This window comes from Schistocerca cancellata, chromosome 1 (assembly GCF_023864275.1).
Source record: "Schistocerca cancellata isolate TAMUIC-IGC-003103 chromosome 1, iqSchCanc2.1, whole genome shotgun sequence".
Lineage (NCBI taxonomy): Eukaryota > Metazoa > Arthropoda > Insecta > Orthoptera > Acrididae > Schistocerca > Schistocerca cancellata.
The window spans coordinates 955,258,706-955,284,316 of record NC_064626.1 but is presented as its reverse complement, the minus strand read 5'-3'; the positions used below and the strand labels follow the sequence as shown (position 1 = coordinate 955,284,316).

Below are 25,611 nucleotides of genomic sequence, written 5' to 3'. Positions count from 1 at the left end.
CACAATGTTTGGCTGCTAACAGAATCAAGTGAAACTGCTGCCGTATGATTCCAGAGGAAGAATAAGAAGAAAGTAAAATAAATATTTTTTTTTTACATTTTGATGTAGAGCTACACCTGCAATGATTTTAATTTAATTTACACTAGCTGCTGAAATTTATGTGATTACATCAGTGATATGCATGGACAGAAAGTTTGCTATTATACTTAGGGACTGTTGAGGAAGAGTAAGCAGAAGCAACTAAATGATGTCAACCTCCATAAGAGGAGACAGAATTATAATTTCATTCCAGAGGTACTCTGAATTCAGGATGAAATGGATGGCAGGAAACCAAGAGCCTTTAACAAATGGGCCCACCACCTTTACTGAGGAAAGCATCCTGGAATTCAGCAGCAATTTGGTCTTCAACAACAGAGCACAGTTTCAGAAGCACCTATGGCTAGAATCAAAAGTATCATCAAGAGGTAACATGATAAGTATGCCTGCAATGAACTAAAACTGAACAGTATTCATTATATGAATACATTAAAGGAGCTAACTTGAAACACACAAGGAAAGAGTCAAGAACTGGATGCATCTTGGATTGTCAGGATCGCATTGTAGATGTTCAGTTAGCAATAATAATGCAGTGCAAGGGGTTATTTTTTAGACCAGAAATCACAGCATTAGATGCAAAGAAATATCAGCCAAGTAAGGATTAACAAAGAACAACAAGATGAGGTCTTGATGGGAGTTATAGGTCCTCATGTTGGCTGAAGGCCAGATATCAGATGCAAAAGTACTGTGCTACAGTGAAATTTGCTGTTCCAAAAGTACCATTTATTAACAAAATGTATAGTTGCTGTTAATGAAGTTCCATTTGCATGCTGGAAACCACAAGCTGATATATCACAAACGGGCTGGCAGCAGAGCGTCAGATACAAGAATAAAACTGTAGAGACTGCTAAGTGTAGTGGTGGCAGAGATGCCAATGTACAAACTCATGTCTGTTGCAAAACGGGTGGCCTAGTGCCCCTACAACCCAGGCAGTCCATAGCATCACTGGACAATGTTTATGAAATTGAGTTCCTAGCCTCAATTTCTTCCTAAAGGCACCCCTCTACAGTTCCTCAAAGTTTGTCAGTACTGTTTTCTTACATTTTTGAATATCCATGTAAGTAATAAAGACTCAAAATGACATTTCAAAACCCACAAACAAACCATAATAGAAACAGTGATGTATTTTACCATCCTGTACTGTATTTTAATGTCAATTATATTAACCTTTATTTGAAGCTTTGCAGCTTCCAGCATTTTTCAATGGAAGATGCTGTTTGACTTTATTGTCACCCCGTTGATGACGACTGGCCTTTCCTGCACTCAGGTACCATCTCTGAATAACTTTGGGCAGGATCCTACACTGTTATCATTTGTTGCCTTTATGCTGTGATCTCATAACACTGATCCTCATAGTGGAAAAAGGAAAGAACATGGATATCACATGACATAAAATGAAAATGGCCATTAGTATCTTAATCTCTCTGTGTGATGATATAAAATGGCTTTAATTTTCATTCTTTTCAGTTACAGAGATGGAATGTGTACATTAAGAAAATACTAAAACTCAATTTTGCAACTCCGGAACAATGGAGGATACATAAAATGATAAAAAATACCAGTTTTCTGAATGATTTCATCTACATAAGAGCTAAGAAATCATCAGACAGTGCTGATAGTTCAAAGAACCAAGTCATGATTGAACACTCTAAACAATCATACAGCTGAAATAACTGATTACCAATATAGGATATATGGAGTACCTCTAGTCAATAAAGACCACCTTCAGTTTTATAGCCAATGTGATCAACTCACCTACCTGCCTACAAACTTGTGAAGTATCTGGCCAGAAAAGTATGTAACCTACTGAGAGACATAGCAGCACATGTGAAGCATATTGTTCATTTTCCCCATCTTGTGTAGGAGCAATAAGTAGAGAGCTTGGACATAACAGTCAGGTTAGACACTATGTATTTCTTTAACAATATAAAAACATAACAGGAAATGCCGAAATGAATGCCACCTACCACATTTAACTAATGTTATACACGTTATGAGTAAACAGATAAAGTGGCAATGCACTCCCCCTTACTCCTGTGGTAAGAGAGATATTCATGGAACATTTAATGAAAAATCACTATCACCATACTGTTAGCTGAATTATGTAGATTATAGATCCATCTGGGAAAATTCCATAACACCATCATGCATGAAAACATACAGAAACAGAAAAGTAATTGTGTGCTTTCATTTCTGGATGTGAAGATACAAAGAACTTATGTGGACATACTGTGAGAAGCAGAATACTAGGAAACCAAATGGTATCTACACTCCAAATCCCACAATAGTCTACCTCAGTCCTGTAAAAGCTGACTACCCAAGAATACTTGACAATTGATTCTAACATCAAGCAACAACTGAAAGAACCATACTGTGTTTTCTATACCAATGAATACAGGAAAAAGTGTCACAAAGTCCAGCAGAGACAAATCCATATTAAATGAAAACCAGAAATAGCTCCCGATAGTGCACTTACCTTATGTCAATGAACAAGCAGGTTCACTGTGGCTGCACCACACCAATTTGACATAGTAATGGCACAATCCAGAACACTGTAATGTCACTTAAGATTCTGCAAAGGTTCCCAATTTGCCAAGTTTATATGAGATACAATGGGAGTACAGTGCTGCCTACAATGAGGGAATTGGGAAGCCCATTAACACACACACTGCAGAACATGAAAAAGACGGACTAACTAATTACTTCACAACAGCAGAACATTACAGCAATTGTGGACAACCTCTACGGTTCCGAAAGGCCCAAATGATTGAAAGGCAGCTGTAATCCTGAAGCAATCCAATAAATGTGGATGGCCTGAACAGCAATTGTACGTCATGGTTGCTATCACATTGTAATGACCTACAAGCTGTCACTGGGTAGAAGCCTCACAGACGGCAGCACAATCATCAAAGCAAATGGCACAGGAGGAACTGTCATCATATATCCACAATCGCTCAAAGGAAAATATGTCTGCCAAAAGCTAACTGTCAACCCACAGTGCGTTACCAATTACCAGCAATTTAAGGAATACATACAAATAATAGCCTCCCTAATAGGCTACACCCCCACCCCCTCTACTCACAATACACCAATGATATTTTACAACCACTAAAAATGTAGCACAATGATGTCCCTGACCACAGAGATTGCTGCTCTATGTTTATGATATTAGTTGAGGTGCAATATATATAAAGATTGAAACTGTCTACAACAAGCCTGTGTGGTTAGTTCCCTGAAGTCTCACCAACAGCATTTGAACAGGGAAGTTTTACTGATCTTTGATATGATGAAGATATTCCAGGATATGTAAGAGGTGCAGTATCACATTGTAATAAAACAAATGCATTTGAAAATGTAACAGCATCTCATCTGTTTACAGACGTGTATATTTTTCAGCTGTATCATGACTGCATATAGTTCACATTCATCCTTACATTTCTCAATAATACTGATTATAATAATATTGTATCAAAACAGCTACAGATCTTATAATTCTAATGATGATGTAAACTTTCACAACCAGAGATGTCAAACTTATTAAAATATTCTTGGCTATTATTTGTTATTTCTTGTTGAAATCCAACTTTTTGTCTCCATCTGCAGACGACATTTTCAAAGCTACAATCCTTGGTTCTCACTTTTTATAAGGTCTGATGCATGCCCAGGCTCACTACTGACTCAAAGAAAATTAAGTTTCTGTATGCTCTCATGCTGAGGTATGACATTTCTTGTTTTGCAAACTTGAGTTCAATTGGCCTTGTCAGTTACTGTCATCCACTATTGCTATTACTCTGTGGTGAAAGACTGGTACACATCTTCTGCAGTACCGGAATCCAGATACCATTCAGTTTTAAAATTTCCTCCACCCAATTAAAATTTCTGAGATGTTTATAAATATCTATGGTCTCTTTGTATAGCTTTTCATAGTTTTTGCTTGTGGCCGCCAGTACTAGAGTCTTATCAAACTGAATCTGATGGTCACCTCACTGCAAAACATTTTCTGCAAAAGCCGATCTGTCTGTTTCTCCCATTATGTAGTTGCTTGTGTTCTTCTAGTCGTTTTTTGACCATTATAAACACCCCAGTGATTTTATTAAGAAGGAGGAGGGTGTGAAATTGAGTGGTATCTGGATTCTGGTGCTGAAGATGAAGTGTAATAGTCTTCCACTCATGGTTATAGCAATAGCAGATGACAGTAACCGCCAAAAGCTACTTGCACTTGGATTTTCAATACATATGACATCATACTTCTGTGCAAGAGCACTTAGAAATGGAATTTTACTTCAGCCAGTAATGAGCCAGGGTGTGCACCATCTCTTCAAAAAAGCTACAAACCACACTGAAGAACCAAGAAATTCTTCCGACCTTGGCACAATAGCCTGGAATATTTCAATAAGTGCGCTAGATATTTTTCAGCTGTGCCATGACTGCATATAGTTCACATTCATCCTTAGATTTCTCAACAATACTGATTATAAGAATATTGTATCAAAACAGCTACAGATCTTCTCATTCTACAGATGAATGATTATTAAATTTACAGAAAATCTAGCAACATACTTTTACATTTTAAAATTTACTATCACCAACAGCTAAAAATTTCAGAAAAAGAAAAAAAACTACTCTACTGAAAGGAATTTTATGTTGTTCTCAAACTTTTGAGTAGCAGTACAGCCTACAACATATTTTGGTTGCATCATCATATTAAAATGGGGGAGGCTTAATGTAAACAGCAGAAGTTACATATATTCTACATTTCTTAAATGTATGTTGAAAATGTTATGGAGAAGTGACACAGCAGCATTTTTCCCTACATTAATCACCCATTACAAAGAAAATGCTATTTTGAAATGATACAGTTCACAAAGAGCAATTTCTTATAACCAATTTTCAGATAGCAAAAACGACCTATAATGCAGCATTTCAATGAAGATATTGCCCCCACTTTCAAATCAATGAAATTAACATACAGTTAAAAAACTCACAAACATTACTGATCTACACCATTCTGTAAGATTTATTTTCTGTGATAAGAACATATGGGAATTATAAGATACAGCAAAGCTTCTGAGTAGTTCAAAGTGGAAAAATAGCCTGTATGAGGAACTTTTCAGATTTTATAACTGAAACCAGCTCTCTTGTTTTTCAAAGGCTGAAAGTTAATAACGTACCAAAAAACATAGTAACAAAAAAGCTACAAACAACAAACAAGAAAAATAATATGGAAAGAAGTACCAAACAGATGTTCTACATCTACATCAATATTTCACAAGCCATCTAGTGGTGTGTAGTGGAGGGTACTTTGGCATCACTATCTGAGACCTGCTTCCCTGTTCCATTTGCAAATGATCCATGGGAAAAATGTTTGTTGGTAAACCTTTGCATTAGCGTTAATATCTCAAATTTTCTCACTGCAGTCATTTCGCAAGACGTATGTGGGAGGATGTAATATACTGTCCAACTCTTCCCAGAATTTCAATAGTAAATCACTCCGTAATGCACAACATCTTTCTTCTAGCGTTTGCCACTGGAGTTTTTTGAGCATTCCTGTAATGCTCTCACCTGATTAAATGAGCCTGTGATGAAACACACTGCTCTTCATTGAATCTTCTCTATCCCTTCTATTAGTCCTACCTGGTAAGGGTCCTCAACTGATGAGCAATACTCAAGCATCAGTTGAACAAGTGTTTTGTAAGCCACTTCTTTCATAGATGAGTTACATTTCCTTAAGATTCTTCTCCTGAAACTCATTCTAGCATCTACTTTCCCTACTCTCTGTTTTATGTGGTCATTCCACTTAAGGTAGCTCTGTATAGTTACTCCTAGATATTTTATGGCAGACAGTGTTTCCAGTAAATTACCATCAATGGTGTAGTTGTATAGCTGCAGATTTATCCCACTGTGTATGTGCAATATCTTACATTTATTTACGTTCAGAGGCAACTGCCAGAGCCCACACCATTTATCAATCCTCTGTATGTCATTTTGTAAATCAATACTGCCTTCTGGTATTGCTATTTTCTTATAAACAACTGTATCATCTGTGAACAGTCTTAAAGAGTTTACGATGCTTCTCACCAGATCATTTATATACATTTTAAATATGTAATGGTCTTCTCACTCTTCACTGGGGTACTCCAGAAATTACATTTCCGCCTGTCAGTTTTGTTCTACCTGTAAGGCAGTCTTGAATCCAGTTGCAAATCTGGTCCAGTACTCAGTGAGCTTGTGTGTGTGTGTTTTAACTAAACAGCAGAGGAGCACACACGCAACAGACCCAAATTTGTTCCTGAAGTCAAGGAACATGGCTTCTGACTTTTAGAGGAGATTAATAAGTGAGTATAAAATATGTACCATAATCCTAAGTCAGATTGACATCAGTGATATAGACCTATAATTATGTGCATTTTTCCTAAGACCCTTCTTGAAAATGGTATCACCTGTGAGTTTTTCAAGTTTCTAAGTACCCTTCATTGCTAGAGCCGCTGCAAGTAGGGGAGCACGTTATTTCATATTATCTCTGTAGAATCTTCAGGTAACTCATGCAGTCCTGATGCCTTTTCATTATGTGATTTCAGATGCTTACCTGTTCCAAAATTCACTTATCCCATTATCTGCTATTTTGATGTTTTCATGATGACTGAAAGAAGGAACTGTATTATGATCTTCCACATCAAAACAGTTTTGGAAGACCAAATACAGTAATTCAGAATTTTCCCTGTCACCTTCTGTTTTGGTGCCAGCAGGGTCCCTTATTGCCAATACATGATTCCCATCTGCTTACTGATTTTACATTAGATCAAAACTTCTTAGGACTTTTAGTCAGACCCATCAGCAAAATGTTACTTTAAAAGTCATTGAAGGCTTCTCTCTTTGCTCTTTTTATGCTCATTTTTCCTTCATTCAGCTTTTGTTTGTCATCTACGTTTTGACTTCTCCTGAATCTGTGATGAAGCTCTCTGTTTATGTATTAGTTTTCAAACATGATTATTAAACTATAGTGGATTTGTCCCATCCTTAAAGACCTTGCTCAGAAGATACTTGTCTAAGGCATACTGAACTATGTTTCAGATTTTTTTTTTTTTTTTTCATTGGTCTTCTACATCTTCATCCTCAGCACTGAATATCTGCTGCTGATTACTCAGACACTCTGCAACTTGTTTCCTGTCACTCTTACTAAGTAAAAATATTTTCCTAGATTTCTTAACATTCCTTTTAATACTGGTAATCATAGAAACTTTCACTGACTTATTATCACTGGTAGCGTCCCTCCTCTAAAAATATTTCATCTATCTGTTTGTTACTATGCAGCATAAGATGTCAGCTTCACACGTTGGTTCTCTCACTATGTGCTCAAAGCAATTTTCAGACAAGACACGGAGAATAATGTCACATGAATACCTGTCTCTGTCAACAGTTTTGATTGCATGATTCTCCAATTCTATACCTAGCAAGTTGGGGTCACCCACTATTATAATAAAATGGTCAGCAAAGTTATCCACAAAATTCTGCAAGTTCTCTCTGAAGCATTCTACCATTACAGCCACTGGTGCAGGCATTCTATAAAAGCATCTGATTACCATTTTTGACTCACCTTTTGTGCTTAACTTCATCCAGATCAATGCACATTCAGAACCTATGATAACCTACATACAGAGTCTGCCAGAAAAATGTATATACTCTTCGTCAGGCTCTATTGAGATATCGATATTGTCATTTGAAATGAGTTACAAGTGTGTTGTAGTTTGGTATTTGACTCAACGGATGTTAGTACCTTCATCTCAGTATTGAGAAAACAAGATGGCGGGAGCATGCTTGACATTCAAGCAACGAAAATGTATTGTGAAGTAGATTTTCAAGTTTGATAATGCCGCTGAAGTGCAACATCAGTGGAGGTGGGAGTTTGAAACACAACCGCCAACCCGCCACACAATTAAATGCATCACTAACAAGTTTGAGTTGCAGGGAACGATTTGTGATATTCACAAAGAAAGATCAAGAAGACAGTGTACAGCTACAATCCTGCTTCATTGGCTCTCGTGTTGGAAACATTTGTTAATGCTGCAGTGTGGAAGGGTTACATTCCACGATTACTGCATCCAATTAATGATAACAATCCTGATTGCCAAACGCAATTTTGTGAATGGTATCAGCAAATGGTAACTGATGAAGGACAATTTGTGACGAAGGTAGTTTGCAGTGACAAGACACAATTTAAACTTAATGGAGCTGTGAATTGGCATAACTGTGTGTACTTGGCGCCGGAAAATCTGCATGTTTATGTGGATAAAGTGGTCAATCTACCAGGGGTTCACGTGTGGTGTGGACTATCATATAGGGACTTAGTAGGTCCCTTTTTCTTTGATGCTACTGTCACTGGAGAAGTGTACCTGGAAATGTTATACACATCAATTTTGCCAGGTATACGTGCACTTTATGGAGATGATGAAGAGGTCTTCTACCAACAGGAAGGGGCATCACCACACTACCACCAAGCCAGATAAGCTTTCCTGGATGACAATTTTCCGAGGCACTGGATTGGATTACGAGGGCCCGTTGGGTTCCCTCCCAGTCGCCAAATCTAACACCTATGGACTTTTACTTGTGGGAAACTGTGAAAGATAATATCTATCAATGTAAGCCATGCATGCTGGAGGAACTTTGCCAGGAGATTACAGTGACATGTGCAGCAATCTCCACTGTAACACTGACTGATGTAATTGCAGCAACCGCTAGTCATTCTGTTATGTGTCTAGCTGCCAATGGTAAACATTTTGAACATTTAAAGTGACTATGTGCTAAACTGAAGGTTGTACAACATGTGTGATCAATTATTAAACTTAAAATAAACACATAAGTAATAATTTTCGTTCCTTAAAGTATGTATACATTTTTCTGGCGGATGTTGTAGACATTATGAAATTCTTCCCTCCTATAAATATGCTGCCACCTTTGGCAACTAGCCTACCCTTACAATAACAATATCGCATTCGGGAGGACGACGGTTCAATCCCGCGTCTGGCCATCCTGATTTAGGTTTTCCGTGATTTCCCTAAATCGATCCAGGCAAATGCCAGGATGGTACCTTTGAAAGGGCATGGCCGACATCCTTCCCTAATCCGATGAGACCGATGACCTCACTGTTTGGTCTCTTCCCCCCAAACAAACAACAACAAACAACAATATCAGCCATCAAGGCCTTCATCAGAAATGGACGAACCCCCTCTCCGTCTAACCTCCTGACAACACCTAGCTGCCTACCCTCTCTCCACCTCGCCCCTGTATGCTCCTGCAAGCAGCACTTTACCACCTCCTACCCTTACCCCGTTATCCCTCCCATGCCCACCCCAGCCTCCTCCTTACCCCCATCACCTAGTTGCTTCTCCCATCATATACTGCTGCTTGCAGTCTGGTCTCAGCAGCCAGAGGCTGTGGTCGTGCATGTGTGTGTGTGTGTGTGTGTGTGTGTGTGTGTGCGCGTGTGTGTGTGTGTCCAATGAAGATCTTGATGGCCAAAAGCTAACTTTCTGACAATCTTTTTGTTGTGCCTACCAGGACTCAGCATCTCCACTATATGGTGAGTAACAACACTTTTCATAATACTACCCTTACAATAAATATTCCATTTCAAGATTTCATTGCAATTCACTTGCGGTTTCAACCAACTTTCCTCTCCCCATAATATAATTACCTTAAATAATAAATTCTTATTCTAGGACCTTACCTGAATGCTTCTGCAGTTTACTAATATCATCTTTTCTATCTCTGATTTGAAGGCTTCTGCTGTTTACTAATATCATCTTTTCTATCTCTGATTTGCGAATATGAGCATTCTCTGAGAACAAAGTGGTTGACGTTTCTTCAATTTCATCAAGCAATTCATCCCTGATACCAAGGGGTTTGGGGGGAGTGAGGAGTGTTCCATTAACTTAAAAGCTCTCATGTGCACACTACACTCTCTCTGCTACCCTAGTAGCTGATTTCTGTGTTAAGGCACACCTGACCTGTTAACAGGGATCCTACAATTCTCCACCCTAGAACTGAGGTGGCATCTAATTAGTATTATTCTATGAGTTGATGTTAGGGCTTAATAACTGATTGACATGGTCTTTGTAGAAACTACAGATAATGGCCACAGAAGGTATTGTGTCATGGAATAAATCATTACATAATTCACAAAATACTTACAATAAATTTCAAAACAGTAAACTAACTGAAAATTTAAAAAATGTAAAAACAAAAGATTGGCAATAGTTACACACAAACAATATGTTACAATGAAAGTTTCAATACTGATGTGAGGAAATTCTGATCACATTAAAGAGACTGCGCCATAAGTAAGGCTTTCAACTTACATTTCAATATCTGGGGTACACAAAATTTTTGAATTGTATTCTATTTTTATTGGTCCTGGTTTCTATAAAAGCAGTAGGCAACTCAGTTGTACACATACAAGTGAAAGTGATTGCTATGCAAACATATCTGCTGGAAGTCTACTGAAAAGGGGACATGAAGGATAGTACACTCTGTCTCATATAGTGGTTATCCAAGGCAAGAACATGTACAGAGACAGCAGAGTCAGTTAACTGAGACACTTTAATGGTCTGCACAAAGTTAACACACAGACAACAGATCATCGTGACATTCAATTACTGGCTAAGAATTATGTTTGTGAATGCGATGATAGCCCTAAATTAAGATAATACAAGAAATAATCAAGTGCAAATAGACAAAGTGAATAAGATTTAATATTTCATTGTGATTGATCACCATTTCATTCCTATTAGAAAGAAATGTGGTACTCATAAACTACTTTATATACAAACTGTTTGACTAGGGAAGATCGTACTGTGGTTCATCATTCAAATCACTGCACAGATATTAAAATGACAGGCTGAAATAAGTAATCATGAGACAGAAAAACAACTGAAATCACTTAACACATCAAAGGCACCTAGATCTGATGGGACACACACACAATTCTACACACAGTACAAGAAAGAACTTGCTCCTCTTCTAGTAGCAGTGTACCATAGGCCAATGCGGGACAGGTTATTCCCATTTTTCAAGAAGGAGCATCAACAGACACCCAAAACTGTAGGCCTATATACATGACATCTGTATTTTATATAATTTGGAACATGTTTTATGATTGTGTATTATGGCATCTCTGGAGACTAGAAATCTCCTCTGTAGGAATGAACACAGATTCATCAAACAGTGGCCATGTAAAACCCAATTCCCTCTCTTCAGCCATGAGATCAAGAAGCCAATAGATACCAGTACTCAGGTTGCTCCCATATTCCTTGACTTCCGAAGGAAGTCCTAGTGAACAAAATACGTATGTTCAGAATATCAGACCAACTGTGCGATTAGATTGAAGAGTTCTCAGCAAACAGTAAACATCTAGAAGTCAGCATTTGGAATGATTTATGTGGAACTACCACATAAAACTGTGTGCAGGTGCGGCAGATCCCAGACTGGGACTGATTAGAAGAATCCTCAGAGCATGTAGACCATCTACAAAGGAGGTAGCTTAGAAAACCCATGTTCGGCCAATTCTGGAATACTGCTCACCAGTCTGGTGTCGACACATGATAGGGTTGGTAGAGAAAAAGAAAAGATCAAAAGAAAACCAGTATGTTTCTATTTCTACAGCTGCATCAATACTCTGCAGACCATCATGAAGTGCATGGCAAAGTGTACGTCCCATTGGACCAGCTATTAGGTTTTCTTCCTGTTCCATTCACATATGGAGCACAGTAACAATGATTCTTTGAATTATTGTGTGTGCAGTAATTATTCTAATCTTACCCTCACAGCCCCTATGTGAGCAATATGTAGCGGCTAGTATTATATTCCTACAGTAATCATTTAAAGCTGGTTCTGGAAACTTTGTTAACACACTTTCTTGGGATACTTTACATCTATCTTCAAAAGTCTTCCAGTTCAGTTCCTTCAGTATCTCTCCGACACACTCCCATGGATTAAACAAACCTGTGACCATTCATGCTGCCCTTCTCTGTATATGTTCAATATCCTCTGTTAGTTCTATCTGGTACAGGTCCCACAAACTTGAGCAATATTCTAGAACAGTTCACATAGATGATTTATAAGCAATTCCCTTTGTAAACTGATTGCATTTCCCCACTATTCTACAAATAAACTGAAGTCTACCACTTGCTTTACCCATGACTGAATCTATGTGATCATTCCATTCCATATCCCTACAAAGTGTTACACTCAGTTATTTGTATGAATTGGACAATTCCAACTGCAACTCATTGATATTACAGGCACTACTTTTTTCGTTTTGTGAAGTGTGCAATTTTACATTTCTGAACATTAGGAAAAGTTGGCAATCTCTGCATCATGTTGAAATCTTGTCAAGATGTGAATCAATATTTATGGAGCTTCTTTTGGATAGTACTTCATTATAGAAATGTCTGCAATGCCATTAAAATACAACATGAACAGCTAGGGTCCCAACACAACACTTCCCTGGGGCACAACTCAAGTTACTTCTACATATGATGATTACTTTCCATCCAAGGGAACATGCTATGTGCTCCCTATTAAAAAGTCCTCAATCCAGTCACAAATTTCACTTGATTACCCCATGTGATCATACTTTTAACAATAAGTGCAGTTGTGGTGCAAGTCAAATGCTTCTTGGAAATCAAAAAACACAGCATCTATCTGGTTACCTTGATCCAAAAGTGTCAGGATGTTACATGAGAAAAGTGAAAGTTCGGTTTCACATTATTGGTGTTTTTGGTTTCATATTATTGGTGCTTTCGAAATACATGCTGGTTGGCAATGATGTGATCATTCTGTTCAAGATAGATAAATATATTTGAGCTCAGAATATGTTCTAAGATTCTACAACAAATCGATGTCAAGGATACTGGATGGTAGTTTTGTGGAACTTCTGCCACCCTTCTTATAAATGGGTGTGACCTGTGCCTTTTCCCAAGAACTGGGCATGGTTTTTTGCTAAAGGGATCTACAATAGATTATAGATAGAAGAGGGGTAACTCAGCCACAAATTCAGTATAGAATCTAACAGGGATTCCATCGGGCACTGGAGCATTCTTCAATTTTAAGAAATTCAGCTGTTTCTAAACACCACTAACACTAATATGAGGTGGAATCCAAAATTTTTGGGACTGGTGCTGCCATCTGGAAAGTAGGAGTTGTAGATCTTTGCATCACTAGGTGGCGAGAGCTGCATATCTGATGAGTCAGTGTGCAGAGTGGCATTCAGCTGGGAGGACGTGTTGCTTGTCCACAGCGATTTCCACAATATTTACTATTAAAAACAGTCTTGATCATGACTGTTTTTAATAGTAAATATTTGTTAGACATTTATCACTGCCTCTCCTATAATGTATTCAAAAGTAATTTCCATAATACTCTGTGTTTGGTGTATGGCGATTTTACGATGGATCCACAAACAGAACAGCACATGTGTATCAAATTCTGTGCAAATTTTGGGAAAAGTGCTATGGAGACCCTTGCAATGATTCAACAACAGTTTGGTGAACAGAGCATGAGCCATCTGCATGTGTTTGAGTGGCATGCTCAGTTCAGCGGCGGCCATACAGATGTCAAAGTTGATGCTCAGACTAGAAGGCCCGATAGCTGCACAATGCCAGACATTCTTGCCAGACTTCAACAAATAGATCGTGCAGACCGACATCGAACCATTCAAGGCCTTGCAGATGAAATGGGTATTGGTTATGGGACATGTCAATGAATGTTGACTGATGAATTGGGTATGCATCGTGTCACCACAAAATTTTTGCCAAGGATCTTTACTGCTGAGGGCAGCGTATTGAAGTGTGCACGGACCTTCGTCAGACCGCATCTGATAATCCAATCTTCTTGTCTTGGGTTATCACCGGCGACGAGAGCTGGATTTACGGTTATGACCCAGAGACAAAGCAACAATCATCCCAGTGGAAGAGCCCAGGCTCTCCAAGACCGAAAAAAGCAAGACAGGTGAAGAGCAAAGTGAAGAGCATGATTATCATTTTCTTTGACACCAAGGGATTGTGCAGAAACAATTTATCCCAACCAACCAAACAGTGAATTCTGCATACTACTGTGACATTTTGCGACAGCTCCGTGAAAACGTGCGGTGAAGGTGGCCTGAACTTTGGCGTCAAGGAAACTGACTGCTGCATCACGACAATGCACCGTCACACATCCTTGTTCACCAGGAACTTTTTGGCAAAAGACAACATGGCAGTTGTACCCCACCCACCGTACTAGCCAGATTTGGCATCTTGAGACTTTGTGCTATTCCCAAAACTGAAACTGAAGTTGAAAGGCCGTCAGTTCAACACTCTAGAGAGGATTCAAGAATCATTGCTGGCGGTGATAAACACCCTCAAAGAACAAGACTTCCAGAAAACGTTTGACCAGTGGCAGAAACGCTGGCACTGGTGTGTACATGCGAATGGGAACTACTCTGAGGGTAATGGTGACCATTAGTCTAAAGGTAAGGTTTTCAACAGATGGCAGCACCAGTTCCGAAAATTTTTGATAGCACCCCGTACTTATTTCATTCATCTTTTCAGTGGTACGAGGATTAAAGTTGGGCAATTCTCTTGGGTTTTCCTTTGTAAAGGAACATTTGGAAACAGACTTAAACATTTCAGCTTTTGCTTTGCTACCTTCAATTTCAGTTCCTGTCTCATTCACTAGGGACTGGACACTAACTTTGGTGCACTAACATCCTTTGCAAATGACAAGAATTTCTTTGGATTCCGTGAAAGATCACTCGACAATATTCTGCTATAGTAGTCGTTAAAAGTAGTACGCATGCTCTCTTGATGGTCAAACACATTTCATTCAGCATCTCTCCAACTATAGTCCTGCTCTTTGTTTTACACCTATTATGCAGTAATCTCTGTTTCTTTACAGTGACTGTATACCACAGAGGTTCCCTCCCATTATAAACTGTTCTACTGGTTACGTATCTATCCAGTGCATGGTCAACTATTCTTTTATATCTGAGCCACAGTTTCTCTACATCATCCTGCCCTGTGCTGAAAGTTTCAAGTTCCTCAGTGAGATATGACACTACTGATTTTTTTATCTAGTTTACTGAACATATATATCCTTCTGCTTGTTTTACTTGTCCTTTGTATTTTCATAATCATTGTTGCCACAACCACGTCATGGTCACTGATACCAGTTTTGATGCAGATGTCCTCCACAAGATCAAGTCTATTTGTTGCCATTAGATCCAATATATTTCCATCAAGAGTGGGGTTCCTAACAATCTGTTCTAGGTAATTTTCAGAGAAGGCATTTAGTAAAGTTTCACAGGATGTCTTATCACGCTCACCACTAACAAAACTGTAATTTTCCCAATTAACTGTTGGCTGCTTTAAGTCTCCACTGATGATTACAGAATGACTGGGAACACGTACAACTGAACTGAGGTTTTCTCTTAAGTTTACATTTACATCAGGAGATGAATCTGGTGTGTGACAGAAGGATCCAATTATCATTTTATGCCCATCCGTGATACTGAGTCCTGCCCAAACAGTCTCACATGTACGAGGGCAGTTCAATAAGTAATGCAACACATTTTTTTTCTCGGCCAATTTTGGTTGAAAAAACCGGAAATTTCTTGTGGAATATTTTCAAACATTCCCGCTTCATCTCGTATAGTTTCATTGACTTCCGACAGGTGGCAGCGCTGTACGGAGCTGTTAAAATGGCGTCTGTAACGGATGTGCGTTGCAAACAACGGGCAGTGATCGAGTTTCTTTTGGCGGAAAACCAGGGCATCTCAGATATTCATAGGCGCTTGCAGAATGTCTACGGTGATCTGGCAGTGGACAAAAGTACGGTGAGTCGTTGGGCAAAGCGTGTGTCATCATCGCCGCAAGGTCAAGCAAGACTGTCTGATCTCCCGCGTGCGGGCCGGCCGTGCACAGCTGTGACTCCTGCAATGGCGGAGCGTGCGAACACACTCGTTTGAGATGATCGACGGATCACCATCAAACAACTCAGTGCTCAACTTGACATCTCTGTTGGTAGTGCTGTCACAATTGTTCACCAGTTGGGATATTCAAAGGTTTGTTCCCGCTGGGTCCCTCGTTGTCTAACCGAACACCATAAAGAGCAAAGGAGAACCATCTGTGCAGAATTGTTTGCTCGTCATGTGGCTGAGGGTGACAATTTCTTGTCAAAGATTGTTACAGGCGATGAAACATAGGTTCATCACTTCGAACCTGAAACAAAACAGCAATCAATGGAGTGGCGCCACACCCAGTCCCCTACCAAGAAAAAGTTTAAAGCCATACCCTCAGCCGGTAAAGTCATGGTTCCGGTCTTCTGGGATGCTGAAGGGATTATTCTGTTCGATGTCCTTCCCCATGGTCAAACGATAAACTCTGAAGTGTATTGTGCTACTCTTCAGAAATTGAAGAAACGACTTCAGCGTGTTCGTAGGCACAAAAATCTGAATGAACTTCTCCTTCTTCATGACAATGCAAGACCTCACACAAGTCTTCGCACCCGAGAGGAGCTCACAAAACTTCAGTGGACTGTTCTTCCTACAGGCCCGATCTCGCACCGTCGGATTTCCATATGTTTGGCCCAATGAAGGACGCAATCCGTGGGAGGCACTACGCGGATGATGAAGAAGTTATTGATGCAGTACGACGTTGGCTCCGACATCGACCAGTGGAATGGTACCGTGCAGGCATACAGGCCCTCATTTCAAGGTGGCGTAAGGCCGTAGCATTGAATGGAGATTACATTGAAAAATAGTGTTGTGTAGCTAAAAGATTGGGGAATAACCTGGTGTATTTCAATGCTGAATAAAACAACCCGTTTCAGAAAAAAAATGTGTTGCATTACTTATTGAACTGCCCTCGTAGCTTCAATTTCTATCTTTGTAGACTTGAATTTCTTGCCTACTGTGACAAAGACACCACCTCCATTTTTCATTTGCCTATCCTTTCAATATACACTTAAATTTTTCCCAAAAATCTTACTGCTACCAATTTCAGGTTTCAACAGCTTTCTGTACTTATTATTATGTGAGCTTCACCACTTTTCATGATCCCTTCAAACTCTGGCACTTTGTTGCAGTTTACCATTAGGATTTTAATACTCTCATTTGTGGGAGGCGTTTCTTTCGATCTTACACTGATACTTCTGGGTTTCCTAGAGCTATCATTATCTGGACTGGATGGAGAGTTGCCTAATCTAAAAGACCCCTTGTGCACCCAACACATTTACCTGAGTAGCAGCTTTTGATGTGCAGTGCACACCTGACATATTTAGTGGGATCCTACAGTTCTTAACCCAATGACTCAAGTCAAGGTAGTCACAGCCTAGAGGGTCACAGAACCTTTGCAGTCCCTTGTTCAGTCCTTCCACTCAACGCAGAACCAAAGGGCCAAGATCAGTTTTGGGGACAATGCATGCCAATTGTGAGCTTCGTTGAAACTCATTGCACAAGGCTACTCTTTTCAACCATCTCTGCCAGTGGCTGGAATGACACAAGAATGACCCTTGAGCCCAGACAACTGGCGTCATTTGTTCCAACATGCACCACAATCTGCAATTGTTTGCACCCTGTTCCCTAAATGGCCGCCAGACTAGCCCATTCAACATGTTGACTGAGGCCCCCAGGCATACACCCTGAGTGAACCTGGTTCCCTTTCCTGCCCTTGCTGCCATTTCTCTAAGGAATACCATCATTCGACATATGCTTGAACTTCTGATGAGTAATAGACCACTACCCTTTTGCATTTGCCTCCTCCTGACACAGGACAAAACAGGTTTCCCCAAAAAAGGTGAAGTGAGTCCCACTGGCTCAGTTACAGTTACAGTGAAAGACAGCAACTCAAACTTGTTGGTTGGGGGGATCAGTACAACACCCTGAGTCTTCCCTGGTCCCCATCCACCCTCCACAGGATGCCTAGATCTACTATTGACATGCCACTCACAGTCAAGTGGGCAGGTAATAACAGTTCCTGTACTTTCAGCAGAACAGACAGGATCCATGAGAGGATAGTATTTGAGGTATCACAGGTGTACAACTCTCGGGAGCTCTAACAATATGCCGGTTTGCAGCAGCTGCCCATCACTTGAGAGTAGTCAGGACGATTTCCAGCTGCTTACAATCAACAACCAGTTCATCCTGTGTTTGGGAACAACATTCACAGTAGGGCTGCATACTCTCACCTGTGGGAGGCATTTCTTTCAATCTTACACTGATACTTCTGAGTTTGCTACAGCTACCATTATCTGGATTGGATGGAGAGTCGCCTAATCTAAAAAACCCTTGTGTTCACTCCACAAGGTCCGGTACCTGAGTAGCTCCTCGCACATCTTGCAAAAAGACCATGAAGCAAAAATTAGAGAGATTGAAACTCATACATAGAGTTACCAACAAAAGACCTTCCCACACACCATTCAGGACAACCAAGAAATGGGGGAAGCAAAAGTGGTACACAAAGTACTCTCCACCACACATCACAATATTTCAATACAGATTCATCTGGTAACCATGAAAGCATCATGGAGATACTCAACCAACTCCAGTGGCAGATGCTAAGTAAGATGTGCTGTTCGTCACAGTGTGGTTCACTGTTCAAATTCTGAGAGCGTACATTCCTCGAAGGGTCAACTAACTTATTGCTTCCTCCTATGTACATCTAGCAAAATGACCTTGAAGGAAAAATTAGAGAGTTCGAGCTCACATACAGGGTTACTAACACCAGATCTTCCCACACACCATTTAGGATGAACAAGAAATAGGGAAGTGACCGTGGTACATAAAGTGCCATCAACCACACACCACAACATAGCTTATGAAATATAGATGCTGAAGTAGATTTTGCCTGTCTGCAGATGATGCAAGGTGTTAAGTGCATCAATAGTCAATGAATCATTTAATCCACAGTGCGTAGAGCGTGTGGTATTTCCCTGAAGTGGCTCTGTGATACTTAGTGGTGATTTGGCCCTACTCATTAAGGTTCCAAGATATAGGAATAAGGATGTTAACTGAAGCATTCTTGTTGGCTGACAGTTGCCTTCTCTTCTACGTCTTCAGTGTAAGTATACTGTGGGTACTTCCATCTTCAAAGATGACAACAGCAGTGTTCCTGATTTGGTGAACAATTAAGCACCTGATCACTCCTTGAATGGCTTGCTAAATCACTTGATCTGAATGCCACAATTATTTTGGGATTATTTGGAACAATGGGCGAAACACATCAATCAACATCCCAGCAATTTGGTAGCCGTAAGGGATCTAATCATCAATAAATGGCTTCAAATAAATATGGCATACATGAAGAAACTTGTGGACCCTCTTCCTCATATAATTGAGGCCACTATCAAAGGTAGAGGTAGTGTTACATGTAATTAGCATGATCAATCCTGAGGGTGACTTATTTTTTATTCGGTGTGTTTACATACTAGTATGTTTATCGTATTGAAAGCTGTGATGAATGTGCATCAGAAGCAATAAAAGCATGTTTTCATCACTTGTAGCTAGCTGCAACAGCTTAGAAGAGTCATTTGATTACTGGTAATACTTCACAAAGCGAAATCACAGTCTCAGTGAGAAGTGTAATATTTTTTAGTTTCAATGTCTCACAAAATTTTCTCCAGTTTTATGATTCATTTATTTTAAACACCTTTGGCTCTGCCAAAGTTGCTCTCATGTCATGAACTGTAAAGCATGTGTATTCATTTACCTGTGCATAGATTTTAAAGGTCACAGTTGTATTACTTCTGATCTCTGATCAGTAATAACACACTATTTATTAATAACAAAAACAGTTATGTTAATTGTAGTGGTAAGATGACAATTATAGAGAAAGATTGAAAGAGGCTGCTGCCAAGGCTTGAAATTAATGTACTTGCCAAGCAACATAATCTTCACTGATGTGCAAAGCTCAAAGCAGGTAAATCGTATCCACATAGCTGCAACACATGTGTCTGGTGGTATTTCCAGGAATTGTTATATACTAGCAAAAAATAGAGAAACAGAGGTGTACACACACACACACACACACACACACACACACACACACACACACACACACACTCTCTCTCTCTCTACGAGATGCTCTGTTCATGAGTAGTTGTACCAAAGAACAATAAATTTCCACACCATTACACATTAGTGGTAGCGAGCAAAATTATTATCTACAGAAGGGTTTAGTAACTCAATTCACAAAATATTATGACTACCAGAACCATGTGCCAGTTAGCATTTACAGCAGCATGGTGGGGAACAGAACACATCAAATATATTGTCATTGGTTGTACACTATCACTATACAGAAAACAGTTGGGGCTTTTAGACTGTGTTCCAAAATCATTCCTCTACAACTGACAATAAAATGTACACTTGTAAAACTTTCTGGATGACACACAGACATCTTCACACTAAGCACTCCATTCTCAAATGCTGAAAGAAAGAAGTATACACGGAAGAGCCAAAATATTACAACCACCTGTGTAATAGCATGCAGGTTCATCTCTGGAATGCAGTATAACAGTGATTCTGCATGGCACAGATTTGCAAAGTTTGTGGTAGGTCTCTGGAATTATGTAGCACCAGATGCCTATATAGGAGTCATGCAATTCCCTTAAATCACAAGCTGGTCATAAGTAGGTGTGGAGCTGCCATGCTATAGTGCCCCATACGTGTTCCATTGGGTTCAGCTCAGGTGAAACTGGTGATTGGTTTGGTTTGGTTTGGATGTTTGGGGGGAAGAGACCAAACATCGAGGTCATCGGTCTCATCGGATTAGGGAAGGATGGGAAAGGAAGTCGGCCGTGCCCTTTCATTGGAACCATCCTGGCATTTGCCTGGAGCAATTTAGGGAAATCACGGAAAACCTAAATCAGGATGGCCGGATGCGGGATTGAACCGTCGTCCTCCCGAATGCGAGTCCAGTGTGCTAACCACTGCGCCACCTCGCTCGGTGAAATTGGTGACCACGATACCAATACGAGTCCACTATCATGCTCCTCAAACCACTGTAGTGTGATTCTGGCCTTGTGACACAGATAGTTGTCCTGTTGGCAGATGCCATCGCTGTCAGAAAAGACATTAAGCAAGAAGCGATGCAGTCGTCCATGACAATATTCACATCCACAGCTGGCATGGTGCCTTTGATTTCTACCTAACATTTCACAGAATCTCTGACAAATGTTCATCTTAGGCATAATACTGTCTCCAACAAACTGCACCATGGCACACTGAATGTTTCAAGCAGCTGTTTGCATGGATGATGGCATATTTGAGTGCAACCATCAAACTGATGTAACAAGAAACATGATTTAACAATACCAGAGATGGAAAGTTGCTACTCATCATATAGTGGAGATGCTGAGTCGCAATAGGCACAACAAAAAGATTCACACAATTATTCGCGACTCAGCATCTCCGCTATATCGTTAGTAGCAACTTCAGTCTCTGGTACTGTTACATTCCATCCTGGATTTTCCATTGATTGAAGAAACATGATTCATCTGACAGGGTGACATCCATCCATAGATCCATAGTCCAGCTCTGATGATCCCATGCCCACTGCAAATGCAACTTATCACAATGTTGGGTCAACCTGAGAACACACAGGTGTCATCTGCTGCAGAGCCCCATGTCCAACAACGTGCACTGAACAGTGTGCTCTCAAACACTTGTGCCTGAACTAGCACTGAACTTGGTTGTCAGATTTGCATAGGTAGTTGTCTATTGCTTCACAGATCAAGCATGCCTCCAACCTCTATGTTGTGCGACAAGAAGTGGATGTCCAACATGTTGTTTCATGGTCATTCAACCACTTTCCACAGCTGCTCACAAGTGTGAACAGCAGAGAAGCTTTGCCATTTCAAAGATGCTCATTTTCAGGTGCCACATCACAACAATCTGTCCTGCGTCAAAGTCACTTGTGTCAGACGATTTTCCATTTGCAGCTTGTACCATCAGTAAACTGATTCCTAATTCTTCTCTTTTTTTCTTTTATACTTTCCTTACCATATCACATGCATACAATGCCATTAGATGGAATTCAGTTTCATGGTGGGCTGTGAATAGAATGTTCTTGGCTCATTACTGTGTGACAGCTAGAAATGTGTTATAATATGGAGCACTGGACACCATACACATTTATAAGATGAAAAATCAAAACCTGTATATGGAGGATTATTGGGCAGACAGAACGATGGACTTGTGAAAATGACACTGTTTGTTCCAATGAATAGGAAGTAAAAAGTTTAGGAAGGGAAGAAAGAAGACACTAAGTCATTACGGAATTAATAAAATAACTTAATATGACAGCAACAGCAACATATATCACAGGAGTCTGGAATAAAAGAGCAGAATGACTGCTGACATTAAGAAGATGAAGAATGTAATAACAAGTAATGTAAAAGGCCAAACAAACTGCAGTTGTCATGAAAGTAGAAGGCAATTAATTTCAAAAATCAATAGTATAATAAAATATATGGACTATAACAAGTTACAGAAATGGAGCTGAAGAACAAAGATCCTTGTGCAAAATTCTGGAGAGATAAGGTCAACAAAAATATCAATTCTTCAACTACGAAACTGTTATCCATGATTTTTGGATATTCAGTTCAATAAAGAAAGAATTTCAGATGAGAACAAGAGTTTTCTAGTTCTGGAGGAATAGATGAAATGCTGCATAGTATAGTAATGAAAGTTCTGGTAGAACACAATAAATTTATGAGTAAAGGAGACAACTCATTGAATAGTAAACAATTCAGCACTTGTACTACCTATTTCCTTTACTTCTAAATGGTTTGAAATGCAGTATATTATTACTCGAAGTTTGGCTGGTGAATTAATAATTATTGTCTGCATTAGACCATTCAATAAGAACTGAATGCTGAGTTGACAAATGCTGCTTTTCTGTAACACTGTTATTACTACAGTATCACAATACTGCTTATCTGTACCACTATCATCATTTACAGTACTCCACTTTCCACATATACAACATAAATAGTATACTTCACGACTCCCTACACAGATTATTATATTTGTTTGAGGTGAACAGAACAGTAGTGCAGCAGATGATGATTAAGAAAGAAAATGCTAAGTTTGGGCACTTGAAGAGAATGAATCAAAATATATTATGCAAATTTGAATAGGGGTATTATATACATTTGTAAAGTGTCTCAAAACAACTATAAAATTTGAGGTATAATGTAGTTAATATTTGAACTTCTAGAGATCAGATGAAGCGGTAGTAACCCGGCCAGAAATCTAGATAAGCAGGGCCAACCTGTACTGTCAACGGCCACTTTTACAGATAGTATTATTATTATTATTATTATTATTATTATTACTGTGTTTGGGTTACTGTCTCCAATTAAGCTCACATGTTTGAAACCAAACTGCCTGAAACATGAATGGTTTTACATTATCTTACCAGTTCCTCACTTTTTACGGTTGTTTACTACTTTATTCTGACTTTGAGCATGGAATTTTGAGCCAAATTCAATTTCTGTAAAAAAATCTTTTGGGTTAGTGAGACCATATTAAAATATAAAATAAAACATGTCTCAGATATGACTGCACACTACCTTCATCAGGATGATTATATATGAGGTTGCAGTAGTTGTATAGGTACTACACATAAGGCATGTTAATTCAGTAGTGCTCATAGTTTGACAGCTGAACTGCAAAAGCCATGTACCCGCTGTAAAGCAAATGCGTGCTGTGAGAGAGCCATTTCCATACTGGCAAAAATAAAGGACAACTGGGGACTTCCTATATGTGAATGGCATGGTGAGTTCGTTAGCAGAAGGAAGCCATCAGTGACGGAATTGCATGTGAATAGAATGATGAGCATGGGACTAAGGAAACATTAGAAAATCAACAAACAACTGAACTTCCAACTGACTACTGGGCAAAATACTACGTCAGGATACTGGAGATCAGCAATATGATAAACACTGATTACTACTTAAATGAGACAAACACAGACATAGATTCCTATTATCTTCATCAACTAAATGAAGACAATAAAGTTGATGGTATCTGTCATCAAGGGCTTTAAAAATTCAGAACAATGACTGAAATTCTATAAGCTCACCAAAATCTGCAGATCCATTCGAGTTTTCTGATGGAGTACTTAACCAGCCCACATTCAGAGTACCAAGATATCTTGGATTTACTTGAGCTCAACTTACATTCTTTATTTAAACTCAGTCTGATCTGCAAAGCATAAGGACCTCCCAATTTCAGTATTCTTCTAGTGTTACCAACATGCATAAAATGACAAATTTTGAATTAACAATTATAATATTCCTAAAGAAAAATGCAACAGTGGGGAATTCATGGGTAAAAGATACAGAACAAATTTATTTTCACTATAAAATGAGCTAAGATTTTATGGAGGGCTTCTAGTGACATTCCAATACAGCTGTTACTGCTCAGAGTTTGAGTACAACAAAACTATAACATTTCCTTTCTTTTAAATAGCTATAAATAAAATTTTAATCTGATTCAAACCTATTATAACTTTTCCAACTGATTGTATGATTTCACGCGAGTGATGCACCCAACAGACAGACATGAAAAGAAAACAAAAAATGAGACACACATTAGCAAAAGCACATAAAGCACATTCCTGTTCAGTTTACAAAACAATATCAAATAATAAGCACAATAGTTGACTTTATACGAATGCTCACCCAACATGGACTGCTGAAATTCTTGTACATGAAAATTAAGACAGACAAGTAATTGTAAAGAAGACATCACATGTAATTATAGTAACATTATCCCACATACTATACATAATGCTTACATTTTATTGGTAGACCATACATAGTTTCATGTAACTGAACAGCACTTTCTACAATGCATTTCATTTTCATCAGAATAAAAGCAAACAAAACTGAAAACATCTGCGGTACACCAACTGCTGCAGCCATAATCAGACACATGCACAATACACTCATCCAGGAAATTTCACTTCACTCCACTCACTCTCACTCACTCTCTCTCTCTCTCTCTCTCTCTCTCTCTCTCTCTCTCTCACACACACACACACACACACACACACACACACACACAGAGAGAGAGAGAGAGAGAGAGAGAGAGAGAGAGAGAGAGAGAGAGAGATTTATTATTTGATGTATTCTCTGGTCTTATGTGTAGATAAATAAAGTGATTATGAATTGTATTATAAAACATCACTTTAAAAACAAAAAATGAAAACTGATGAGTAATCTTAATACTGAGACTTGTAAATATGACATTTTCAAATTCAATCTCTCTGATGATACCATGAAAAAATATTAATAAATACACTTGCAATTAATTTATGTATGATTTGCCTTTATACTACATTGATGTACTTATAATAGTTCAAAATGTGTGTGTAATAGAACAGGAGCGATCGTTTACCTGCTGCTGAAACCAGAATGATTGAAGTAAGAATGACAAAAACATAATTTTGATAATAGGTGATTTTGTAAGTTTCA

The 25,611-nt window shown here is 39.0% G+C and overlaps 1 protein-coding gene across 7 annotated transcripts in view; it reads right to left on the bottom strand.

Moving 5' to 3' along the window:
- The window catches only part of LOC126088314 (GATOR complex protein Iml1), a 579,824-nt gene that overhangs the window by 343,791 nt on the left and 210,422 nt on the right, over positions 1–25,611 (bottom strand). For 5 of the 7 annotated variants that reach the window (XM_049906449.1, XM_049906465.1, XM_049906495.1 and 2 more), the window contains one exon: positions 24,635–24,652. The exons of the other annotated variants lie outside the window; for them this stretch is intronic. In XM_049906449.1, the coding sequence (XP_049762406.1) occupies positions 24,635–24,652 (18 nt within the window). The remainder of the gene's footprint in view (positions 1–24,634; positions 24,653–25,611) is intronic. 7 annotated transcript variants of the gene reach the window in all.